Source organism: Diceros bicornis, chromosome 18 (assembly GCF_020826845.1).
Source record: "Diceros bicornis minor isolate mBicDic1 chromosome 18, mDicBic1.mat.cur, whole genome shotgun sequence".
Taxonomy (NCBI): domain Eukaryota; kingdom Metazoa; phylum Chordata; class Mammalia; order Perissodactyla; family Rhinocerotidae; genus Diceros; species Diceros bicornis.
Window position 1 is genome coordinate 10,051,580 of NC_080757.1, and position 25,217 is coordinate 10,076,796.

The window sequence follows — 25,217 nt, forward strand, 5'->3', positions numbered from 1 at the left end:
TGTGTAAGTTCTGAACTTTATTTTCAAAACAGTCGTTGCTTTACAGCCACACTTAGCACAGAGGAATGCAAGCCAATGGCTGGATACAGTCCAGTGGATGGCCCAACCCGACTTGGGAGGGTGAGGAGCAGCAGAGGCTGTTCTGGAAAATGGCTTCTCTGGGTGCAGGTCCACATTGGAGCCTGGACTGAGGCTGGGGGAGCATCTGCTTAGCCACCTGCTTCCCCTGAGAACTGGGTCCTCCTCCCTTCACTTCTGTTCACTTCTGGCATTGAACCAGAAAGAGGTGAGGTGGTGCTCTCACCATGTGTGCATGTCATGGTTGAGGTGAGGTATCGGGAGGCTACATCTTCGTCACACTCCACGCACCTCCTTCCAGAGTCCAATGTGGCTGGGCTCTCTCGTCATCTGTCTCCCAATGCCCCCTTCCAGAAGCACCACCTCCTCTCCTCCTAAGGGTCTTAGGCTCTAGGTGTCAGGTCTTGGTTTAATTCAGGTGGGCCACTGAGGAGGAGCAGGAGAAGAGGAAAGGGTAGGAGGAAAAGAAAGAGAACAGAAGATAAGGAGGAAGGGAAGAAAGAAGCAGAGGTGTAGGAGGGAGTTAGGAAGGGGAGGAAAGGAGGAAAAAAGGCACTGATGCTCACGGCCCTTCCCTCCCACAGCTAAGGCCCTGCCTTCCCAGACGGCCATGTCAGAAGGGGAGAGCAAGGACAGCTTGGGCAGCGAGTGCCCTGTGTGCTACGAGAAGTTCCGAGACCTGGAGGGCGCCAGCCGGACCTTGAGCTGTGGCCACATGTTCTGCCATGACTGCCTCGTCAAGTACCTACTCTCCACCTGCGTGGACGGGCAGGTCCAGAGGACCATCGTCTGCCCCGTCTGCCGCTACGTCACCTTCCTTAGCAAGAAGAGCTCCCGCTGGTCCTCCAGGCTGGACAAGAGCTCCCAGACCCTGGCCGTGCCCGTGGGACTGCCTGCTGTGCCAGCACCAGACACCCTGGGCCACACAAACCCCCTGGCCATCTCCCAGCCTGTCTGGAGACCATCCCCGAGTCAGAGTGCCCAGCTGCCCTTGGACCTGCTGCCCAGCCTGCCCCGGGAGCCGCAGATCTTCATCATCAGCCGCCACGGGATGCCCCTGGGGGAGCAGGACAGCGTCCTGCCACGGCGCAGCCTGGCAGAGCTTTCCGAGGCATCCCCTGCACCCAGCTCCAGCCGATCGTTCTGCTGCCGCTCCCGATCCCTACTGCTCATCACCTTCATCGCCGTGCTGGCTGTGGTGGCCGCTGTCTTGCCCTGGGTCCTGCTGGTGAGGAAGTAGGCATGAGTGGTGACACCTGCAGGGGCTGCCAAGTGAGGCTGGGCCTGAGAGCTGCCCTGGAAGCTCCCCACAGCCGGGCTGGCCATGGCCTGGGAGCGGGCAGAGGGGCCCCAGTGCAGACCTGGTCCAACCAAGCCCTGAGGAGCAGGTGGGCAGAGGGGAGACCTGGGGCAGAGAGAGGGCATGAGGACAGTGCTGACTGGAAGTATGGTGGCATCTCCCCACCTCCAGCTTCTCACTCCTAGCAAGGGCTGAGGCCTGACAGGGAGGCTGGGCACTGGTGATCTCTGCGGCTAGAGCTGAGATGAGCAGCTGAGTTCTGGGCTGAAATGGAAACTCGAGGTTCCAGGCCAGGGAGAAAATGTGATGGAAGCCCCTCCTCAGAAACAACAGCCGTGGCCCCCTGATGCATCCTCAGCAGCTGCTTTCCCCTTCCTCTAGGCTAGAAATGAGCAGGGTGGGAAGCTGGGTGGTTACCCCTTCCTGTGGGGTCACCAGCCCTGAGGTACAGTCCTTATCTGCCAGGACCTAACTGAAGCCAGGCAGGGCTTCCTGGAGACAAGGAAGTTCTGCTGGCATGTCCTGCTGGGTGGGGGCCCCATGGCAGGACTCCTCCAGGTCAGAATTCCAACCCAGGATTCTCTAGCTTGCTCTCAGGTACAAACAGAAAGGGTGGTGCAGGGGCCAAAAGCACATGTGTTTCCCAGAAACTCAGTACCCATCCACGACCCTCAAGTTGGGCAAGTATGTGTGCTTTTCCACCACCAAGTCCTCCCATCTCCAAGTCTCCAGCCTGGGCGGTCTTCCCTGAGGGAGAAGCTGATCTCAGAGGCTGTGGCCCAGGATTTCTGGGGGAAGTAACAGAAAATGGTCTTCCCGGGGCGCTGAGGCCACATCAGGAAACACGGGTTTGTTGATAGAGGCCGAGGCCAGCAGAATGACCCACAGATAGAGCCAGAGCTCTCCCCAGTCTCCCAGGCCCAAGGAATGGTCCAGATTTTGAGTCTTGGAAGACTGGAAGGCAGGAAGTACAGGGGAAGCCTGATGGCTGAGACTTGAGTCAGCCAAGAACTATGTGGGCAAACTAACCCCTGGGGGCTCCCCCCTCCCTCCCAGCCCAAGTCCTCCACCTCATGACCCAACCACTCATTAGAGGCCACACCAGCTGGGCCAGTTTCCGAGGTGGAGTCCCAGCCTGGGCTGGGTGAGGAAGGGTGGGGAAGAAAACAGCTGTGCTGGTCAGGGGCGCTACTGTCTCAGCGAATGCTGAAATCCAGGTGCTGTTGGCTGCTGGCCAAGGCCTCTTTACCTGGGGACCCCACCCTGGACGGTGCTGGGGGTCCTTGATGAGGACCACCAGAAAAATCTCAGACTGGGTCTTGCCTGAGGAGCCAGTCATTCAAGAACAGCTATTTTCTGTTTATTAAGGCCCATAAATCAATGGCCAGAATCTTAAATTAATTTTAGGATTAAAAACAACAAAACCCTCCAGCTATTAGTCTCTCACACCTCAGGTGTGCCAACAGCTGAGCCCTCCACAATGTATACCTCTCTCGGCAAAGTTTGCTATTTGCAGGAAAAGAAATAGCGCTCTGCCTCTTATCTAGTTCCCAAGTGCCTATAGTGGTGGCCATTTGGGGACCATTAAGGAATGGGATCCACACTACAGGGGATATTTGGGACACATAGAGGGCTGATTTAAAGCACTTATGGGCTTCTTTATGCTCTTTTCAAGACTAGAGAAGAGCAGGGAGCTACTTGGGCGAGGGGTGGGGCTGGGTATAGGTGGATTCATGGGGAAAATATTTATCATAGGAGTAAAAATGTAATTTACAAAGACTCTCATGAGTCTGTTTTAACCTCAGCTGGGCTGCTTTAAACAGTGTCATGAATTTCTGGGGACCTGATTTTAGTCTTTTCAGATTCTGTTGTGTTTGCCAAAAGTTAATTTCAAAATACCTGTAGTGTTTTCATATCATTTAGCAGTGACTTGTAGATGGCACTTGTTTTATTTTCAAAGAATGTCAAAAGCTATTTTTTAAATAAAGGTATATATTTTCTCAACGATTCCAGAGACATTGGAAATGCACATGGAAAGCTCTGAGTTTGGGCTTTTAGGATAATTCACTTTAGATGAAAAAGACAGTTCGAAAATACACATGCAAATACCTCCTCAACATTTATTCAGCCGCACTTGTGAAAGAAAGGCAAATTAAAATTCTGCTGGCATACCATTTTTCATCTATTAGCTTGTAAAACGCTGAAAGTTTCAAAACCCACTCTGCTGCCGAAGCTGAGGTGAAGCGGGTGAGGTGGTAGGAATGTATATTGGTAAAAACCCCTAGGAAGGGAAATTTGACATTATCTATCAAAATGTCTGCTTTGACCCAGCAACTCTTGTTCTAGAAATGTATCCTACAAATACACTAGCATATATAAGCAGGGACACATGTACAATGTTATATAAATGCAGCATTTTTTTTTGGTAATAACAAATGACTGGGAAAATCCTGCATGCCAATCAACGGGGGATTGGTTGTATAACTTAAGATCCAAGGACTAATTATGCAGCTGTAAAAAGAACAAGGAAGGAGTCCATGAACTGACACGGAAAGTCTCCCAAGATCCAATGGCTGATGGGAAAAGGCAAGGTGTGGAACACTGGTATCAGATACTGCAATTTGTGTAGAAAGTGGGGGAATAAGAATTTACATTCCTATTTGCTTACTTATGCATAAAGAAATTGGGAAGATAGGAAAAAACGAACACAGTGATTAACTGTGGAAGGGGATAAGAAAATGATGGAATGGGAAGGGGACTGTCCCTTTACCTTGGATACTTTTTGGTTTTTGAACCAAGTAAATGTATTAATTATTCAAAAATTAAATTGAAAAATTATATTAGAAACTAAAGATATTTTCACTGGTCATACCTGTTGCCTGGTGAGGAGGCAGCCCCAAGAACATTTGAGAGCTGCCAGACCTGTCCTGTCGTTCGAGAGGGTCAGCTACCAGCTCAATGGGGCTAGTTTGTCTGGTTAGAGGTGTGACATCTTGTGCTTAACAGGCCCCCCAGGAAGGAAAGTAAAAAGTTTAATATTCTCAGTGTTCCTAAGTTCCTATGGATTTCTTGGGCCCCATCATTTAATACACTTGTTCTGATTCTTCTCTACCCTCTCTTTCCTTTCTCAAATAAAATCTTTTGCTTTAAGCAACCATCATGGGGTCAGGGCACTACAGGAAGATACCATTAGATAGATAGACAGAGCGGGCCGGCCCCGTGGCTTGGCGGTTAAGTGCGCGCGCTCTGCTGCTGGCGGCCCAGGTTCGGACCCCCGGCGCGCACCGACGCACCGCTTCTCCGGCCATGCTAGGGCTGCGTCCCACATACAGCAACTAGAAGGATGTGCAACTATTACATACAACTATCTACTGGGGCTTCGGGGAAAAAAAAGGAGGAGGATTGGCAATAGATGTTAGCTCAGAGCCGATCTTCCTCAGCAAAAAGAGGAGGATTAGCATGGATGTTAGCTCAGGGCTGATCTTCCTCACAAAAAAAAAAAAAAGAGAGAGATGGAGGCCTGGGGTTAAATGTAAATTCTCTTGCTCTTCTCTTCCTCCCTTTGTCCAGAGGCATCGCCTCTTACACACATGTACACTTTGCCACCTCTCATTACAATAACCTTTAACTCTAATATATACTTGCACAGTCTAGGCCTACCAAGCAAAGGATCCATGTATTGCAGGGGTCCTGGAGCCAAGGCTGCCAGGAGCCTGGGCATGCACATTAGGGACCTCTGTGCCCCTCAGCTACAGTCCCAGGACCTCTCCCCTCAATGAAGCCTGATATCTCATAGACAGCTCTGTGCCATCTTCACTTCTCTCCTTGACCTCTTCATCAGTCCAAATGTCCTTTTTGGCACAAAATAAACAACCTTGCCCCAGTCTCACAACTCATCGCTTTCCTTCATCCTCCTCTTACCCAGCAGAAATGAATGCCACAATTAATTCTCAACACAAACTACTGGCAGTTCCGACAAGCAGTGCTGGTGCAGGCCTCTGGGCCTTTGCTTGGGTGGCTCCCTCCGCCTGGAACACGCTTCCCGCCTTGTCTACCCGGAAAACTCCTACCTAGCTTTCCAGAAACAGTTCAAGGGCTGTCTATGAAGACTTCCCCACCCCTGACCTCAGCTAGAATTGGCCTCTTCTACATTGTGCCCCCCACTGCATCCCACCCTCTTCCCAGGGACGCTTTATTATGCCTATTTGTTGACAAGTCTGCCTCCTCCTTCTAGACAATGTGCTCCTTGAGGGGAGGCTAGATCTTACTGATCTTGGTAGCTCAGTGCTTGGCAGAGAATTTAGTAAAGAGTGAGAGCCAGATACTATTTGAATAATGCGTGAGTGACACAATGAATGAACGAACAAATAAACGAGATGGTTTGGTGTCTAGAAAAAAAGTTTAGTCCAAGGGACTTAGACACCTAACTGTCTTGTTTTAATGTGTCTTAGGGCTTCACAATGACCAGCTTCAAAATGACCTGAAAGAGCTAGTTTAAAAGGACCTTTCGGGGCCGTCCCCGTGGCTTACCGGTTAGGTGCGTGCGCTCCGCTACTGGCGGCCCGGGTTCGGATCCCGGCCGGGCACCGACACACTGCTTCTCTGGCCATGCTGAGGCAGCGTCCCACATACAGCAACTAGGAGGATGGGCAACTACAACATACAACTATCTACTGGGGCTTTGGGGAGAAAAAGGGAAAAAAAAGGAGGAAGATTGGCAATTGATGTTAGCTCAGGGCTGATCTTTCTCACAAAAAATAAATAAATGAAAAATAAAAGGACCTTTCTCCCTGATCAAAAAATGGGCAGAGGATACGAACAGACATTTTTCCAAAGAAGATACACAGATGGCCAACAGGCACATGAAAAGATGTTCAACATCACTAATTAGTAGGGAAATGCAAATCAAAACTACAATGAGATATCACCTTACACCTGTCAGAATGGCTATAATTAACAAGACAAGAAATAACAAACGTTGGAGAGGATATGGAGAAAAGGGAACCATCACATACCGCTGGTGGGAATGCAAACTGGCACAACCACTATGGAAAACAGTATGGAGATTTCTCAAAAAATTAAAAATAGATATACCATACGATCCAGCTATCCCTCTACTAGGTATTTATCCAAAGAAAATAAAATCAACAATTCAAAGAGATTTATGCATCCCTATGTTCACTGCAGCATTATTCACAATAGCCAAGATGTGGAAGCAACCCAAGTGCCCAAGAACAGATGAATGGATAAAGAAGATGTGGTGTGTATATATATATATACAATGGAATACTACTTAGCCATAAAAAAGACAAAATCATGCCATTTGCGACAACATGGATGGACCTTGAGGGTAGTATGCTAAGCGAAATAAGCCAGACAAAGACAAACACCAGATGATTTCACTCACATGTGGAAGATAAACAAACATACGGATAAGGAGAACAGATTAGTGGTTACCAGAGGAGAAAGGGGTGGGGGGGAGGGCTAGAGGGGTAAAGGGGCACATGTGTATGGTGATGGATAAAAACTAGACTATTGGTGGTGAACAGGATGCAGTCTATACAGAAACTGATATATAATAATGTACACCTGAAATTACACAATGTTATAAACCAATATGACCTCAATAAAATAATTAAAAAAAAAAAAAGACCTTTTCCAAATCATATAAGAGGAATATAAGGAAGAGGAAGAGAGAGGGCAGCCTGGCTAGGTGGCCAGAGGATCATGCAGGGTGGAGCCAAGACACCCAACAGACACTTGTGAAAATAGACTCTATAACTAAGCTACCAGTAATTTGCACCTGTGTGTACAATTTGTACCCTGATAATCTTCACGCCGTGTAAAATGATTATGCTGTCCAAATGGTGGGCTGAAGGTTTAATTGTGATGACTCAGTGTTGGATGGAGTGAGAGAGGTAAGGAGGCCCGAGAGGGTAGGGTCACAGCAGAGAATGATGCGGAGGCTGAGGAAACAGAGAGGGCCTTTGTCAGGAGAGAGGAAGATGCTGGGGGAGACCTGAAGAAGAGGGGATTAAGGAAATTAATAAGGACAATAAGAAGAAAGAAAAGAGGGTGAGGGCCGGCCCCGTGGCTTAGCGGTTAAGTGCGTGCGCTCCGCTGCTGGCGGCCTGGGTTCGGATCCCGGGCCCGCACCAACGTACCACTTCTCCAGCCATGCTGAGGCCGCGTCCCACATACAGCAACTAGAAGGATGTGCAGCTATGACATACAACTATCTACTGGGGTTTTGGGGGAAAATAAATAAATAAATAAAATCTTTAAAAAAAGAAAAAAAAGAAAAGAGGGTGAGACTGTGAAGACCAGAAAGGCAGGCAAAGTAGGAAGGCAGGAGGCTCTCTATCTTTTCAGCATCCATATCAAACTCAGCCCGCCCAGAGCCCTGTGGGCTTCTCTCTGAAGGCTTCTAAGTCTAGCCACAAGGACCTGGCTCCTGGAAACATGTATTACGCCCCTTCACACCACCATGACTTTCCTCAAGCTATTCTCATGGAGCTAATTTTAACCTTCTTCAAAACTCAGTCAAGGGTGAGGCTAGAGTTCTCTTCTGATCCCAGAGCACAAAAGCACCAAGGGCAGCTGGGCTCAGCAAGCACTTTTCCTGGGATCCTGTGGTTGTTGATTTCATTGTTTATCTTTCCTCTTAGACAAAGAGCTTCCTGCAGGCAGAAACTCTGACAATTTCATTTGCTGGCTCCAGTGCCCAGTTCAGCGCTGACCCGGTGAAAGACGCTCCAAAAACATTTGTTGAAAAGAATTGCAGCGGAGGAATTCTCACTGAATTTTTGAATGGGGCTATTTCCTTCACAGCATATTTAAGAACACCACCATTTTTAAGTCGTGAAAGCACGTATTCTTTACTGACTCTACTCTGGGCCCTCAAGGATATGGTTTTTCACTCTTCGACTTGACCCAATGGGTTCCTACAAATTGGGACCATATACAGAGTTACCAGAAGGGACTGGGAAGACAGCCTGCATAGGTTCATCTAAAACCTATGGGTCCTGAATAAACTTGCACAAGTTCCTCTCACTTCTCTGTGGCTCAGTTGTCCCCATCTGTAAAATAGGGACAGCATCACAAGGCTATTCGGTGGATTAAAGGAGTTAATAATTAAAAGTGAGTAGAAGAGTGGCCCTAGCACTCGGCAAGCTCACTACATCTTATGTATTATTATGAAATGCGTGTCTTCCCTCAGTATGACACTTGTATTACTCATTCAACAGAAACCGATCCCCTACCGGGCACGCTGCGGGAGTTCAGCCCGCACTGCAGCCTGCCTCAGAACCCATTTGTAGGGAAGCGCACCCCCTTGCCCTGCTTCCATCGGATCCTGAACCGAATGAGCGCAGGCAGTAAAATTTAGAAAGGGGCACAGCTCTCAGCATGGAAAAGCTTCCTCACGCCGCGCTCCTTTAAAGTGCGGTCTCGGACCAACACCGTCGGCATCACCTGGGAGCTCCTGAAACGCTGGTTCAGACCTACTTCCGCAGGGTGAGGGGCAGATCGGTGGCCCGAGTCCTCGCAAGGCCCCTGACCGGCCGGAGCCGAATCTCGGGCGGGCCCCACGCTGCGGCGTGGAGGCGGCAGCCGGCGCCCAGCTGGAACTCGTTAAAGCACTGGCGTACTCGACACACCCACACCACTGGCCCAGGCGGCGATGGTGATATCCAGCTCCGAGGGGACCGGCCGGCCGGAGTCCCAGCGTCACCTGGCGGCCAAATGTAGGACCTGCCCTTTCCCGGCTAATGAGTTGCCATCCTCCCGGCGCTCGGGAATGAAGGGACAGGGGTCCTCTGGGGCCGCTAGCTCCCTCATCACCCACCGGGATAGTCAGACCCTGAGCAGCCCCCGCCACTCTCCCGGGAACGACCCTTCTCAGGCTGCGGAACCCAGATCTCCGAAAGGAGGCACAGGGACCTGGAGACGGGAGTTTGCAGCCCCTCGCAGTTCCCCTCCTAGCCGCGAGGTGACACTAGTCATCAATTTCTTCCCCAGTTTCCTCTTCTCGTTCAAACTCCGCGCCTCTCTCGCTCCGAGAGTTATCGGTCTCGCGAGATCTCGCGTAAACTTACGGAGCCGGAAGGAGCGTGTAGGTCTCTTCCCTTTTGCGGCCATCGCTGAGGCGTCCTCGGGTGAGGATTTGCTGGGATGGGGCGTTTAATCCGCAGCCATCCGTACACCGGCACGGTGGCTTTCGACCCCCGGGGCCGCGATACCCTCCTAGCAGCGGAATAGCAGCCAGAGGGGCAGTCAGGATGGTCTCGATCTGTTTTCCCCGCAGTTTAAGGGCCGCCGGGCTGAGGAAGGGAGGTGGAGGGGGCCTTGAGGAATCGGGAGCTGGAGGGGAGAGTGCCTGTGGAGAGGGAGTGAAGTCTGGGCGGTGTCGTTTGCTAAAGAATGGTCTCGAAATAACTTCTTGGTAAAGCCGCGGAACTTCCAGACAGCGTTCGCCATTGAAGGCTGTTTGGACCCGAGATTTGTGCAGCATTTTCCAGGTGTGGGGTGGGGGCTGTGATTCATTTATTTCGCAGGGGACTAAGTGTGGTCACAGTCGAGTCCGTAGAAGATTGGCGTTGGTCTTTCTGAAGCGTGATGTTATGTTTGAAGAATAGAGTTGTCGGTCTGCTTTGCCCTAATTCAGCAGAGATACAAGGCTTGTCTTAATCTTTTTGTTTAGTTATTAAACAGAAAGTTTGCAAACGGAAAGTCCTTTATCCCGTAAACAAATGTAGAAAACATCCCAGTAAAGCGAAAATTTTTAAATTTCAAGCTTCAGTTGATAGGACACTAAATTTAAGCAGTTTTTTGTGGGGTTAAAAACATGACAATTTTTGTGAGCATTTTAAACTTTTAAGATGAAATTGTTTCCGTTACTTTTTTGGAAACTGAATGAGAGTTTGGTCATTTAAGGGTTTACACCTCTTTTAACTTTTCATTTAGCCAAAATGAAGTTCAATCCGTTTGTGACGTCTGACCGGAGCAAGAACCGTAAAAGGCATTTCAATGCACCTTCCCACATCCGCAGGAAGATCATGTCCTCCCCTCTTTCCAAAGAGCTGAGACAGAAGTACAACGTTCGGTCCATGCCCATCCGAAAGGACGATGAAGTTCAGGTATGTGCCCTGCTCAGGTCGTCTTGGCAAATATGCTGCACACTTGGCATCGACGACGGATTGCATTCTGAGAGCGATACATCTCAGACGTTTGCTGCTGCAGGATTGCAAAAGGAGTTGAGCCAGGGATGAAAAAACAAAAAATATGCTGCTTTTCAGTTCTTACTTCACCTTTACTTTGGTGAAAATCAGTTGTCCTAAGCATCAAGTGTAGCCATAATTAAACAGAAAAAGAAGAAAGATCGTTTGGAACCAGAACATTACTTTTGGTTTATCTTTTTCTTGGTGTGGTTGGTCCTTGAAGGGGCATTTGAGGACCGGTAAAGAATTCTGTGTCTGAATCAAAATCCAGATACAGAAGTTCTAGCTGAACCATAGTTTCATATGGTTGAGTTTATCAGTAAGTAATCTGTCAAATCTTATAGTGAAAATTTCTATAGATGTTTCTTAGCTCTAACCTGCAGCTAGTGATTAGAGAATTCAGTCTCTAAAGCAGCTTACACATCACCAGTGCTATTTCATGCGGTTAATGCCCATTTAAATGAAACCAGTTCCCACCTAGTGATGTGGGTTGAGAACATTGGTTGCTGCTGTGCTGGTGCTAAAATTGCCCATAGATTTGGGAGGCAGTCTTCGCTGCTTTCAAGATATCTTAATGTAAGAAAGTCTGCAACTGGAACGAAACATCTGTTCAGGAGCACTTTGGATTGCTTCCTGACAAGCTGAGGATCGCTAGGACTCCTGGGTTGAAAACTATGTTAGTTAACCTTTGAGAAAGAAGTGGTTTGTTCCCTTAAGTATTTGTTGCTGCCCACTCTTTGGCACTGGGTTGGACACTTTAATGAGTTGTGAATTAAATACTTGTGGCCTTTTGCTCCTTTTGAGATAAAATAGCAAGTTCACTGTCAATTTGCTACAAAAAGCCACAGTGAGCTTGTTTATAACTTTTTAACAAGCCCACCACTGCTGCTGGACCATTGGTTGTAGGGATGCACTTTCCATCACTGTAGATTTTATGGGGGCATGGTTTATTAGCAGGTTAATTGAAGCCAGCAATAGAATTATTGGCCCATTTCCATTAATAATTAAGTCTTCCAAAATGGAAAGGTCCTATAGATCTGTTAGATGTTTATAAGATTCATAGTTTTCCAGATATACAAAATTAATCTTTTATTTGCATATTTCTGTTATTTTTGAATTTGCATTTAGGTTGTGCGAGGTCACTACAAAGGGCAGCAAATTGGCAAAGTAGTCCAGGTTTACAGGAAGAAATATGTCATCTACATTGAACGAGTGCAGCGGGAGAAGGCTAATGGCACAACTGTTCATGTGGGCATTCACCCAAGCAAGGTAGGTGTTTTGAGAATACTTGAGAAGGGAGAGGAAATTATAACAATTGTTGGCAAATGTGATTGATTATTCACAGAGCAATCCCATAGAAATAGATCTTAGATGTTCTGGAAGCCAGTCTTAAAGCAAATACTGTGTTTGAATTGAGTATTCTAATAGCACTTAAAATTTTTATGAAATCAAGATTTTTGTGTGTTGTTGTTTTTTTGTGAGGAAAATCAGCCCTGAGCTAACATCCATGCTAATCCTCTTTTTGCTGCCGAAGACCGGCTCTGAGCTAACATCTATTGCCCATCCACTTCCTTTTTTTCCCCCCCCCCCAAAGCCCCAGTAGATAGTTGTATGTCATAGTTGCACATCCTTCTAGTTGCTGTATGTGGGACGCGGCCTCAGCATGGCCAGAGAAGTGGTGTGTTGGTGCGCGCCCGGGATCCGAACCTGGGCCGCCAGTAGCGGAGCACGCGCACTTAACCGCTAAGCCATGGGGCAGGCCCAAATCAAGGTATTTTTAATGGTCATTCTTTATGTATATTTAATGTATCTTTTCCTCAAACGCTAGTAGTAAGCTGATTGGTCAATAATCTAACAATGAACAGATCTTAAAATCTAGGAAATAGGGGAATTTTTAGGTGAAATGGAGTGATACCCTGTTTGCTCTTGTGTGTTAAACAGGATTGAACAAGCAGTAAGGCAGCTTTACAATTCTGTGAAGTATGTATTAAGCCATTTACAGATGGGGGAAAAAACTGAAGCTCAGAGGCTAGATCCCACTGATAGGGTTGTCTAGCCAAGATAGAAAATCTGATCTTATGCCCATAGCAGGTGCCTTCCGTGGACTTTAATGGGAATTCTTCCATATTGCTGTTTCTAATTTCTCTCTCCCAATTAAAAAACAGTTAAATTTAGGGGCCGGCCCCATGGAGTGGAGGTTAAGTGCGTGAGGTCTGCTGCTGGCGGCCTGGGTTCGGATCCTGGGCGCGCACCAATGCATCGCTTGTCAGGCCATGCTGTGGCGGTGTCCCACATAAAATAGAGGAAGATCAGCACGGATGTTAGCTCAGGGCCAGTCTTGCTCAGCAAAAAGAGGAGGATTGGCATGGATGTTAGCTCAGGGCTGATCTTCCTCAAACACACAAAAAAATTTAATGCAAAGGGAACAGATGCACGTGCTGAATGTTCAAGTACTGAGGTGTTTGTTTTTTAAGATCTTAAGTGGACATTATAAATCTAATTTTCAAACTACAGAAAAGTCAAAAGACTAGTGCAGTAAAACACCTGCGTATATTTCACCTAGAATTCACTATTAACGGTTTGCCACATTTTCTTTACTCCCTTTCCCTACCACGCACACCCCCCCCAGTGGATTACTACCATTGTGACACTTCACCTTTAATTATTTAACTGTATCTCCTAAAAGCAAAGACTTTCCCATTCTTTAACCTACTCCAGTCATATTTTCCCACCACCACTACATCTGCTGTTGTGGAGATCACCAGTCCGGTGACTGATTCTTAGTCTTTTTTAACTTATTAGTGCAGCATATGACACAGCTGATCTCCCTCCTTATGGCTCAGTAGTCATCTTCATCTCTTACTCCAGTGTTAGGACTTCAGATAGCTAGATGCAGATGACTCCAACCTAGACCTCAATATCCAGTTGCCTATTTTGCATTTCAATTTGTATATCTAATCGATCTCTCAAACTTAGTATGTTCAAACTCCTGATTTTATGCTTCACACCTCTCAGTTTGCCATCATCACAGTGTATGACATCTCTGTCCTCCCAATTGCTCAGGCCAGAAATGTCCTTTTTGATTATTATATACCCCACATCAGTCAATAAGACCTGTTGACTGCTGTCATGTTATATCCAGAATCCCGTCTGCTTGTTACCATCAGAGTGGCCTACAAGACCTTATGTGATCTCTCCTCACCAACCTCTTCACGTCATTTTATTCCACTCTGCATGTTCTAGTCTGCTAGCCTCCTTGCTGTTCCTACAACCATACTACCCAGAGTTTGTCCACCAATTGCAGCATCACCTGGCAACTTGAAGCAGAATTTGGGGGTGGGACCGAGGGATCTGTTTTAACAAGTGCTCCACTTGGTTCTTAGACACATTCAAGTTTTAGAAACACACAAGTTCTCCTGCCTCTGGACTTTGGTACTTGCTGTTCTCTTTGGGACACTTTTACCCAGATGACTCTTCACTTTTACCCCTTCTCTTCAGGTCTCTGATCAAATGTAGCCAGATCAGTAGGGCCTTGCCTTATCACCCTGTATGATTGAGCCCCTGTTCTCCAGCATTCCATCTCCCCGTACTATAATGTAAGCTCCATAATGGCAGAGATTTTCTTTTGGTCAGCATACTGTATTTCCAGATCCATTTCAGTGCTCTCTTCCCCCTCCCCTCACCTTCCTTCATAAGACTGAAATTTTATCGTAATCCAGATATCTTCAGCAACTAATTTCCGACCTTATGGTTCTAAAGTTACTATAGAAACAAATGTATTATGACTTGGTTAGCTTGTAAAACTTGGGTGAGAGGAGTGGAATAGTTGATTTATTTTGCAGTAGAACAAGAATCAGATTTTATAATAAAGCATAAGGAGGATAGGAGAAGAACTACTGACATCACATTGCCTTTCTCCTTTGTTGGTGGAGCATTAGTAAACATTTAAGCCAGGTTTGATTTGGGGACTAAAGAATCATCTCTGGCGCTTCTGAGGTAATCATTTCATGTTAGGTGTCTGCTACCCCAGGTTTGGGGAGTGGGGTTGAACGTTGGGCCCTCCCGTGTGTTCTGTGTTGGCAGTTGTTTAAAGCTTAGAAGGCTTTGCTTTGTTTTCTGCAGGTGGTTATCACTAGGCTAAAACTGGACAAAGACCGCAAAAAGATCCTTGAACGTAAAGCCAAATCGCGCCAAGTAGGAAAGGAAAAGGGCAAATATAAGGAAGAAACAATTGAGAAGATGCAGGAATAAAGTAATCTTATCTACAGCTTTCATTAAAAACTCTTGAAATGAAGAGCCTTTGTTTTATGTGTGGTGCTTTGGGACACTACCTAGTCTTCAGTGGGTCGGTTTTCAGGGAAGTTCACATGACATTTGTTATCTGGAGGCAGGCCGCCCCAGTCTTGTGACTTGATTGCACTAATAAAAAATACTGTTTAAGTAGAGTTAGTTTTTTATGTTTGAGCATCAGTTCTCTAATAATGGAAATGCTTTCTAACAATGTTCTGAAACCGGGACTGAGATAGTGATTTTTTACTTATTTTTACAGCAGGCAGCAGCAATTAGGGGTACATCATTACTCATTGAGAAGAAGGCCTAGATGAAAAGCTAGGTGGGAACACTGCCTCTCTTGAACCTGTTACTGTTTTCCTCCTGATGGGCTACTATGTATATGAACATAGCATATTTAAAAAATTTTTTTGCATAAAAGTTTTGCCATTGGATATAAAGTGTTCGAGTAGAGGAGCTGCTGTGACTTCCCAGTAGCATCTAGAACATTGCTTCACGCTGTTTGTGATACCTTGAGAAGCGTCAGATTCTGCAGAATACCCCGGACCCCTTTACCATCTTGTTTTAAGCCCTGGTGCTGTTTGAGTGCCATTAGACCAAAACTGAAACCTTCAGGTTGCAATCTGAAATAAAAAGTTCGTCTAAAGTGCAGGTTCTCTCAGGGTTAAGTAAAATGGTGTATATTGTTACTGTTGACAGCACACGTGTGCCCCTGCCCTTCCTCACTTTAGATTAAGCGTCTAAACAGGCAGAATGATGAATGCAGAACGCTTTCTGAGCTGGAGGCATTTACTATGGAGGCTTTGTAACAATGGGGAAATGGGTAACCAATTTGGCTGCAGGGGATCTGAGTTGGGTAAGTGGCATCTTACCCAAGGTCACACCTGTGCCGACCCCAGGTATCACCTAACCTCAGCCGCAGAACACGGAGCAGCCTGCAAGCTGGACAGGACCCTTGCGAGATCCCCCTGCCCAGGAGCTGAGAATAAAGAGGGGTGCGGGCGGCCCCTCGGAGGGGCGGGGCTTCCGGTCGGGGCGGAGCAGCTTCCGGCGCGCTCTTGCGGAGCCGCGGGGCGGAGCGGGCTGGACCGGGTCTTGCGGGTGGAGGGGCCTTCCCGGCCGTGGGGCTCTTGGCGCTTCTTTTTCCCATTGCGGGCCTCCCTCTCTCCTGCAGAAAGACCTGGGCTGGGTGGTCTCCGTCCCTTGCCTCCTCGGCCCGGTTCATTCACTCATTCATCCCCGAGCTGGCTGCCCTCGGAGGAGTGGGCGGGGGCGGCGATGAGCCGGCGGGAGCCGTGTGGAGCGGGGCGCGTGGGAGCCGAGTCCACGGAGGTCGGGGAGCAGGGCGCACAAAGGAGGTGATGCCCGAACCGGGTCTTCGGGGATAAGCGGGAGTTCCTGTGTTGTGGAAGGTTCGGGGACACTCTGTAGTCAGTGCTTTATCTGCCTTATCACCGAGTCTTCGTAACAGCCCGTTGTGATGGAGAGTCGTACTCCCGGTTTTACGGTTAAGGAAACTGAAGCTTCAGTAACTTCGCCCAACTTAGTCACAGTGAATGGTAGTCAGAAATTGAATTCCCAAGCCTAGACTCTTAACCATACCTCTGCACTGCCTCGCTATCATCGCTGTAAGCAAAGTGTTTGGCAAATTTCCTTTGAACATCTTTTGTCGCAGCTTTGTATTCGTCGACCCTCTGAGGGAATAAGCTGGGTAGAAGCCCCAGCCCGTACCTTCTAGGTCGGGTACCCGCGAACCAGTCGACTGAAAAGACAAAGCAAAGTGCTCCGTGAGTGGTGCGGGCTGTTCAGAGGAGGAAGAGATGGCAATCAGCTGGAATTGCTGAATGCATCAGAAAGGAGACTGCTTTGAACTGGGTGTGATTTGGAAGATCCGGAAGGACATTCCAGGCCGGAGACAGCCAACGCAAAGACTCACAGGTGCGTGAGGAAGGGAGATGTTTCCAGTTTTCTCTAACCAAGCTCATTTATCGGTTACTCCGCCAGCACAGATCACACCGGGAAGCTGACCGCATTTCCTTAGGACCACGTTTCTTTCATGCTGCTTTAGAACAGGTGTTGGAAACTCAGATAACCACAGGCATGGACTGGTAAGGTGGGTAAGTTAGTAGGTGGCTTAGGGACTGTGGGAAGTGGGAGGGCGCAGGCTCTATCTGAAGGGAGCTGCTGCCTCTCCACTCCAGCCAGTTGCTGCTAAGAAGCAACGCTCCCATCGTCCCATTTTTCAAGAAAGTCAGAAATCTAGATTCTTATATGAAATTTCAAGATGTGTAAATATAGATAAATCATTCACATTTTTTTAAAAAACAAACACTGAATAGACTAACCAAAATACGCCCATTAGTCAAATGTGGCTCGTGGGCTGTGCTTTGGAATTTCATGGTATAGTGTAAGGACCACATCTCATATTAAAGACAGATTTTGCATCTTTTGATTATAAATTATTTCCCAGCCTGTCTTCATTCTTTTATAAGATAGAGATGATGCTTTTCCTTCCTGTGCAGTTCCCTGAAGGACCTCAAATAGAGGCCAGTGCAGCCACTCAGTTTCTGAGAGATGCTGGTTTCAGTGAGGAGTCTGGAAGGTGCTCTTCCTGGATCCCATAGAATACCTTGTGGTTTCAGGTCTCTTCTGAGGATGACTAGGACTGGGGGATGATAGTAGATATTCTTTGGGAAACAAAGTCCCATGTCGATTAAATGGTACTGGTGGATGAAACAAACTGGTTTCTTTACTGCAGAACTTCTCAGAGCCTTTAAATGTCAGTTTGCACTGAGAATCTTGAACTTCGGCGTAAAGGGCATTTTGCACACATTCTATTTCTTCAATTCTGCAGTGTACGTGTTTCACATTTTTTAAATTTGGATATATTCATTTAATATAGGTTTTCTGTTTTTCCTCTCAAAAGAAAGTTGCTATTAAGTCAATGGTTTTATAGTCAATAATGTCTTAGAATCAGGAATATTCCACGGTTAACCAGTGATGCTGAACAAAGGAATTTGAAGCCTTTTTAGTGGAGAACATTCAGGACCTGGAAGCAGGCTCAGCTTAAGGAAGACCTTACTCAGAGCTTTTAAACATTTCCGTCTAGGGCTGACCCCGTGGCTTAGCGGTTAAGTGCTTGCACTCCGCTTCTGGCGGCCCAGGTTCAGATCCCCGGCGCGTACTGATGCACCGCTTGTCAGGCCATGCTGTGGCGGCGTCCCATATAAAGTGGAGGAAGATGGGCACAGATATTAGCCCAGGGCCAGTCTTCCTCAGCAAGAAGAGGAGGATTGGCATGGATGTTAGCTCAGGGCTGATATTCCTCACACACACAAAAAAACTTTTCCATCTTTCTCTGCTTCTCAGGATTCTGCCCTGCCCCTCAGCTCTGCATTTGATGGCTGGGATCCTGGGGATCTTGTTTTCCTAAAATTGTTGGAATTCCTGTGATCATCATATGAACTCTTCCTCTGGCCTCATCACCATCCTTTATCCTGTAGTTCTAACTGGAGGAATCTTGGTTTAGAGACCTGAGTATCAAGTTCTCTCCTGAAGAATTCTCCGATCTTGGTGGAGTGTGGACTCCATTTGGGGTATCTCTTTTTGGCATGATAATCTCCTGACATAGCTCTATGTCCATAGGTGTAATTTTTTCACTTCTGGGAACACCCTGCTGCCTCTATTCAGAGCCATCAAGCCTGTCCCTGAAAGTGTCTCCTGGCCTTGTAGTGCCCAAGTTCACTTGCACTCTCTGCTTTGTTCTGGAAATGTGTGGGCTTCAGCTCAGGCAGTGTCAAAACAGGCCAGGCCTACAGACCTCGTAGGAGGGCAAAATCCGTTTTCCTCACCCACGAAGCTGGACTCATCTTGTTGGATGTGAGACCTCTACTTATGTTATCTTTTCTTCCATATAATATTCACATGACTCACAATCTGAGGCATTTATGCTGGCACGCCTTCGTTCCTGATACTCGCCACCGTCTCTTCCCCAGTCCTGCTGCAGCTGCTCCTTAGCCCAGGCCCCAAGACAGAATGGTCCCTGTGGCAGCAGCTGGTGTTGTTTCATGAGGCAGCAACATTTGAGGACATGACCAAAGACTGGAAGTGTTTGGAAGCCTCTTGGAAGGCCTGCTGCAGGCACGCAATGCTGGACAGTTACGAGAACATGGTCCCTCAGGGTAAGGACGAGGAATCTTCATTTACTAATCCTAAATACAATCGACAGGGAAAACCATCATTTAAAAATATCCCTCTGCTTTCTCCCTGACTCTCCTAAAATGAGAACAGATTCCTCAGCCACAAGAAATTGATCGTTTATGTTGATTTTGGGAAGGCTGACAAACCCTCCCTGGTGCTAACTTCCAGTTCAGAGTTTGCTATTTTTATGGGTTACCTGCTAGCAACGTTTTCCCGTTTATATTATTTTAAAAGGTATAGACGGTAAAATATTAACCTACTGCATTAGGGATTTCCATTTATCCTCTCTCCTATTCGATTAATAAAGACCAGTTAAATCACATTTCGCTGTATGAGCTAATAGTTTCATTATTTCTTCTGTTTGCGTAAAGTCTAAAATTACTACATATGTATATGTATATCTCACTGATTTAGAATTCTGTTGACATGCTCTGATTTTGAATGGTCCTAGTTGGCTTTCTAGTAGCTTTTTTCTGTTACTGCTTTATTCTATTACTTTATTATCTTTCTTCCTTATAAGAGTCTTCAGAAATCAGATGAAAGAATCAGTGAGGAACTTTGGAAGGAAGGTCTTCCAGATGGGGTAACAGCGAATTTAACTTTGTTCTGTTTCTTTCTCCCTTTCTTAGGGTCCTTCTTGCAGTTCTCTATGTTGCCACAGAGAGCTGGAAATGATGCCCCTGGTGTTTCAAATACAAATGAAATGGAAATGGAGAGAAGTAACATGAGAGAAAAGTTTCTTATAAGCGTGACAAAGTTAGTAGAAAGCAAAAGTTACAACAGCAAGGTATTTTCCAAAGAAAAGTACTTTCAAACAATAAAAGAAGTCAAAGAAGCTAAGGAGAAGGGGAAGAAGTCATCACGTGATTATCGCCGTGCGGCTAAATATGACGTGATCTCTGTACAAGGCACAGAGAAACTAATAGAGGCTTCTCACGGAGAACGAGATCGAATACGGTATTATGTACATAAGGAAGAGTTGTTTGATATTCTTCATGATACACATCTCAATATTGGACATGGTGGGCGGACACGCATGCTCAAGGAGCTGCAAGGAAAATATGGGAATGTCACCAAAGAAGTCATTGTCTTATATCTGACTCTGTGTAAACAGTGTCACCAGAAGAACCCAGTACCCAAGAGAGGCCTTGCACCCAAGCCCGTACCTTTCAGGGACATTGACTGCAGATGCCAAGTTGAAATACTTGACATGCAGTCAAATGCTGATGGTGAGTTCAAGTTTATTTTATATTACCAGGACCACTTGACCAAGTTTATTATTTTACGACCATTAAAAACCAAACAGGCCCATGAGGTGGTCAGTGTCCTATTGGATATTTTCACAATTCTTGGTACACCCAGCATGTTAGAATCTGACAGTGGCATAGAGTTCACAAACCAGGTTGTTAATGAGCTCAATGAGATGTGGCCAGACCTAAAGATTGTCTCTGGTAAGTACCACCCCGGCCAAGGCCAGGGCTCCCTGGAGCGAGCAAGCTATGATGTCAAGAACATGCTAAGTGCCTGGTTGCAGAGTAACCACTCACGTCACTGGGCCGAAGGCCTGCGATTCATACAGATGGTGAGAAATCAGGCGTTCGACGTTTCTTTACAGCAAAGTCCGTATGAGGCAATGTTTGGTTGTAAAGCCAAACTTGGACTGTATTCCTCACACTTACCCCGGGAAACTGTGGCTGTTTTACAAACAGAGGAAGAACTGGAAATTGCTGAAGAGCAGCTAGAAAACAGCCTTTGGATCAGGCAGGAAGAAAGGGCTGAGAATGGAGGAGACAGATCTGATGTGGATGAGGACATCGATCCCACTCCTCCGGAAGCTACAGAGCCCAGCACCTCACAAGGGGCTCCCGGTCTCTTCTGCTGGTGAACAGATACCTGCTGGGTGGACGCTCTTGGTGTCTCTGGGCAATGGACAGCCATCTGAGAACTGTTGTCAAAGGTCCCCGGGGAAAGGAACATGAAGGCTGCACCCTCAAGTCAAGTTGTCCATGATAGTCCTTGCTCAAAGGGGAAAAGCAAATCAGGTTGTGATCTAGGGCTGCCATAACAAATTACCACAAACTTGGCAGCTTATAACAACAGAAATTTATTTTCTCATGGTTCTGGAGGCCAGAAGTCTAAAACCAAAGTGTTGACGGGGTTTGTTCCTTCTGGAGGCTGTGAGGGAGAATCCATTCCATGCTTTTCTCCTTTCTCTGGTGGCTGCCAGCAGTCCTTGGGATTCCTTGGCTTATAGTACCATAAGTCGAGTCTCTCTGCCTTGTCTTCACATGCTGTTCACATGGCCTTCTCCTCTCTGTCTCTGTGTGTGTTCTTTTCTGTCTCTTATAAGGACACCATTGGATACCAAATCCATGTCGTTGGATTTAGGGTCCACCCTAATCGAGGATGATCTCATCTCTAGATCCTTACCTTAATTACATCTGCAAAGACCCTTTTTCCAAGTAAGGTCACATTCATGGGTACTGGGGGTTCAGACTTGGACTTATCTTTTGCAGGGGGACACAGTTCTACCCACTATAGTCAGTAGAAGAACATGTTTGCCTGCAGAACATGAACTGAGGAAGTCTTTAGCGTGTAGAACTGGTGAGACTGCCCTACGTATATCTAGTATACATTCCTTCCCCTGCTTATTCCTACTCCTCGGACACATACCCCAAAAGATGGGGGCATCAGAGGAAAAGATGTAGGTGAAGGACAAGTAATGAGAAGAAAAGAGGTTAATCCAACATGACCTAAAGACTGGCTGCCTCACCAGCTGAGCTATTTCCTGCTTCAGGAGAAACCATATGTGCCATCCCTGCTCTCAGAATGGCATGCACAGGGAATTGTGTGACCTGCCTGAAACATTTTAAAAATAGGTCAGAATTAAGGCATGGCTGGGATTTGGGTCTGAGTCTACCAGTTTTCTATGCCTCAAGCATAGAAAAGCATGTTGTATTCCTGGAACGGGTTAGTGCATTCCAGGAAGTGACCAATAGCCTGGGAAACAATCAAGATCTCCAGCAAAATACAAAAGTTGGCCTGAGGTCACTGCTCCAGCCAGAGAATGGAGTAAGGGCCAGTCTGGGTCATTGTTCAGAGTAAGGATAATTGACCCAGCCAAAGGGAAGGATAATGCCCAGGGTTTGTGTACACTGTATTCCTAAGGCCTAGAAGAGTGCCTTGCCCATTGGAGGTATTCAGTAAGGATTTGTTGAATGAATAAATGATTCTATAGAGTGAACACAGGGAAGGAGAAGGGGCCTACAGTCCTTTATTCTCCCACACATGCTTCCTGCATATGCCAGAGCCATCTAAAAACCATTCTAATTGCCCCTGGTGCTGGTTTCCTCTTCTGTTTCCTCTTCCGCGTTCCTACTTCACAGAGTTGTTGTGAGAGCCAGTGAGGTAATGTATGTGAGGGGGCTTTCTCTGTAAACACTGAGAAAGTGAGTTGTCTTTGCTGCTAGCAGATCCTATCCTCCAAGTGAGAATTGGAGACTTCTGTCCATTGACATTACATTGCTAAATAAACAATGTTAAGTTGGGGATCCAGGGAGGCTGCATTGTTATTGGAAAGGAGGTGACATCACTTTCTGGCTTGTTTTGGGTGGCCAGAACCTTGCTCTATCCTTAGCCAGCACCTCACTTTCCATTCCTCTTTTGTCCCTCAGCCTGGCAGGGTCTGGGAGGCCCAACTTGACTAACGCAACCATCCCTTCCCCCGTGCTGACCTATTACCTTCTGGTTGCTGGGCAGACCAGAAACCACATAATCAGCCCATGTGGGTGAGGGGTGAGATGAGGCACAGGGCTGCTGTCTTTCCCGGGGGATGGCTATCAATAACCTAGGTTTCCGGAGTTGCTGCACCACTCTTCCTCTCTTGCTTGTTAATATTGGCAGTAGAAGAGAGTTGGAGGTGGACACCTAGACCCAGTCTGGCCTTACTCTGTATTATCACATTTCAGCATCTGGAATGGAGGTAACCAAGTGGTGCGCCACTGGCTGCTTTCAGCTTGCAAATATGTTTTGTCCACATAATGTTTTTTAAACTTTAAAAATTAATTGCAATCTGGATGTCTAGTACCTCTTGAAAACTTGGAATATCTGGCCACACTAGGCCCGCATTTCTGCATAGCATCAAAAGACTGGAGCTAAGTGGTAACCCCCAGGAGGCAGTCCATGCATGCGTTCTCCGTTTGTCCACCATCTGTGTCACTCATAATATATGCATATGCGTTTCTGTGGCTATTGCTAAAGAAAGGCAAGTGAAGTCAGAATGTGAATAAAAGCCAGAAACAGACCTGTATACCTTTAGGGATTTATGACGAAAGTGGCGTTTCAGATCAGTGGTGGGGGATGTATTGTTCAATTAATGGTGCTGGATCAGTTAGCTATCTATCTGGAGAAAAAAGGAAGTCTGATCCCAAAACATGAAAAACAAAACTGTATTGGGAAAAAAAATAGAAGATTTTTGTGGTCTTGGAATGGAGAAAGGCTTCCTAAGCAATACATGAAATTCAAAAGCCATAAGAGAAAAGATTAATATACTTGGCTACATAAAAATTTTAAATATTTATGGAATTTTTAAAAACAAAAGATAAGTGACAAGATGGGAGAAAATATTTGCAACATCTACAACAGAAGGAAAAAAAAACAGATATAAGGTACCTAATTTTAAAAAGAGCTCTTACAAATTAATACTAACTAAAAGAGCAACCAATAGAAAATGGGTAAAGGCTAACCACAGAAGGAAATAGATGGGTAGGGCTGGCCCCGTGGCTTAGCGGTTAAGTGCATGCGCTCCACTGCTAGCGGCCCGGGTTCGGATCCCGGGCGCGCACCCACGCACCGCTTCTCTGGCCATGCTGAGGCCACGTCCCACATACAGCAACTGGAAGGATGTGCAACTATGACATACAACTATCTACTGGGGCTTTCGGGGGAAAAGAGGAGGATTGGCAACAGATGTTAGCTCAGGGCCAGTCCTCCTCACACACACAAAAAAGAAAGGAAATAGACGGGTAGTTATGCCTCATATTGTGCCATGTGCAGCTGTGGTGTGATGAAGAGCACTGGACTTGTAATCAGATCGTGGCAGTCAGTTTAAATGAAACAGACTTGAGTTATTTGAGAGTTTATTTTTTCTATCTTGCATGTGGGAGAAAAGTGCCCAGTGAGCCTGTCTTGATATAACAATTCTTACTTATAAGGAGGTACAGTAATTGCTACATTATTTTCAGGGCAGCTGAATTAGTTTCCTGGGGCTACCATAACAAACTGGGTGGCTTCAACAACAGAAATTTATTGTCTCACAGTTCTAGAGGCCAGAAGTCTGAGATCAAGGTGTCGGCAGGGTTGGTTCCCTCAGAGGGCTGCGAGGAATAATCTGTTCCGTGCCTTTCTCCTTTTTGGTAACCTCAGGTGTTCTTTGGCTTGTGGATGACTTTCTCCCTATGTGTTCACGTTGTCTTCCTTCTGTGTGTGTCTGTCTGTCCAAGTGTCCCCTTCTTAGAAGGACTCCATCATATTGGATTTAGGGCCCACCCTAATGACCTTTTTTAACTTGATCATCTGCAAAGACCCTATTTCCAAAGAAGGTCACATTCACAGGTACTGGAGATTAGGAGTTCAACATCTTGGGGGCAACAGACACAATTCAACCCATAGCAGCAGCCAACCAGAATGGTGGCTTTTTTAGAGATAATTTTTATGAGGCATGGCAACAATTTCTAGTCTTAGAAGACTTAAAAATCCCTCTGTTCAAATAACACTTGCAAAGGGAAAATTTATTTTAACAGAAAACAGATGAAAGTGGTACCAGTTATAAACATTCACATAAATCTCCATTTTGTACAGGAGAAACACTGACATTCTTGAGAAAGATCTTAATTTAATACCTTGTTCAACAGGATCATTTGGCTTAGTTTTATGTTGCAAAATGGTATCTCTCCCTCCACATCTGCAGGAGAGAGAATATTGCCATATCTGTCTGAGATTCCTTTTGTTAATTATGAAGACTTGCATTTTTAAGGCTGATCTCTGGAATTCTGTTATGAGACGACGTATGGAACTCGGTTTTACTAGAAAAAAGAAATGGTGAGCGGGCTGGAGAAGATTTTATGTAACAG

The 25,217-nt window shown here is 46.4% G+C and overlaps 3 protein-coding genes across 3 annotated transcripts; all 3 read left to right on the forward strand.

Annotated features, from left to right (window-relative positions):
• The first annotated feature begins 677 nt into the window (after window positions 1-677).
• On the forward strand, window positions 678-1,581 carry RNF222 (ring finger protein 222). Its single transcript, XM_058559742.1, has one exon. It carries the CDS (start codon window positions 689-691, stop codon window positions 1,316-1,318), a length of 630 nt encoding a protein of 209 aa, XP_058415725.1. The 5' UTR covers window positions 678-688; the 3' UTR covers window positions 1,319-1,581.
• Window positions 1,582-9,464: 7,883 nt separating this feature from the next.
• On the forward strand, window positions 9,465-14,890 carry RPL26 (ribosomal protein L26). The gene is made up of 4 exons (XM_058559743.1): window positions 9,465-9,534; window positions 10,343-10,515; window positions 11,725-11,865; window positions 14,719-14,890. Exons 2-4 carry the CDS (start codon window positions 10,348-10,350, stop codon window positions 14,845-14,847), a joined length of 438 nt encoding a protein of 145 aa, XP_058415726.1. The 5' UTR covers window positions 9,465-9,534; window positions 10,343-10,347; the 3' UTR covers window positions 14,848-14,890.
• A 1,840-nt stretch (window positions 14,891-16,730) lies between these two features.
• KRBA2 (KRAB-A domain containing 2) lies at window positions 16,731-21,712 on the forward strand. The gene is made up of 3 exons (XM_058559449.1): window positions 16,731-16,824; window positions 18,828-19,067; window positions 19,716-21,712. The coding sequence occupies exons 1-3, from the start codon at window positions 16,731-16,733 to the stop codon at window positions 20,969-20,971; spliced, it is 1,590 nt and encodes a 529-aa protein (XP_058415432.1). The 3' UTR covers window positions 20,972-21,712.
• Window positions 21,713-25,217: the final 3,505 nt, after the last annotated feature.

Excerpts from the sequence above, each read along its gene's own strand:
- RPL26 (XM_058559743.1), top strand. The coding sequence starts at position 10,348 with ATGAAGTTCAATCCGTTTGTGACGTCTGACCGGAGCAAGAACCGTAAA. Across the intron at positions 10,516-11,724 it reads GAAAGGACGATGAAGTTCAG|GTTGTGCGAGGTCACTACAA; the intron begins GTATGTGCCCTG and ends ATTTGCATTTAG. Across the intron at positions 11,866-14,718 it reads TGGGCATTCACCCAAGCAAG|GTGGTTATCACTAGGCTAAA; the intron begins GTAGGTGTTTTG and ends TGTTTTCTGCAG.
- RNF222 (XM_058559742.1), top strand. The coding sequence starts at position 689 with ATGTCAGAAGGGGAGAGCAAGGACAGCTTGGGCAGCGAGTGCCCTGTG.
- KRBA2 (XM_058559449.1), top strand. The coding sequence starts at position 16,731 with ATGCATCAGAAAGGAGACTGCTTTGAACTGGGTGTGATTTGGAAGATC. Across the intron at positions 16,825-18,827 it reads GCCAACGCAAAGACTCACAG|GCATTTATGCTGGCACGCCT; the intron begins GTGCGTGAGGAA and ends TCACAATCTGAG. Across the intron at positions 19,068-19,715 it reads CGAGAACATGGTCCCTCAGG|GGTCCTTCTTGCAGTTCTCT; the intron begins GTAAGGACGAGG and ends TCCCTTTCTTAG.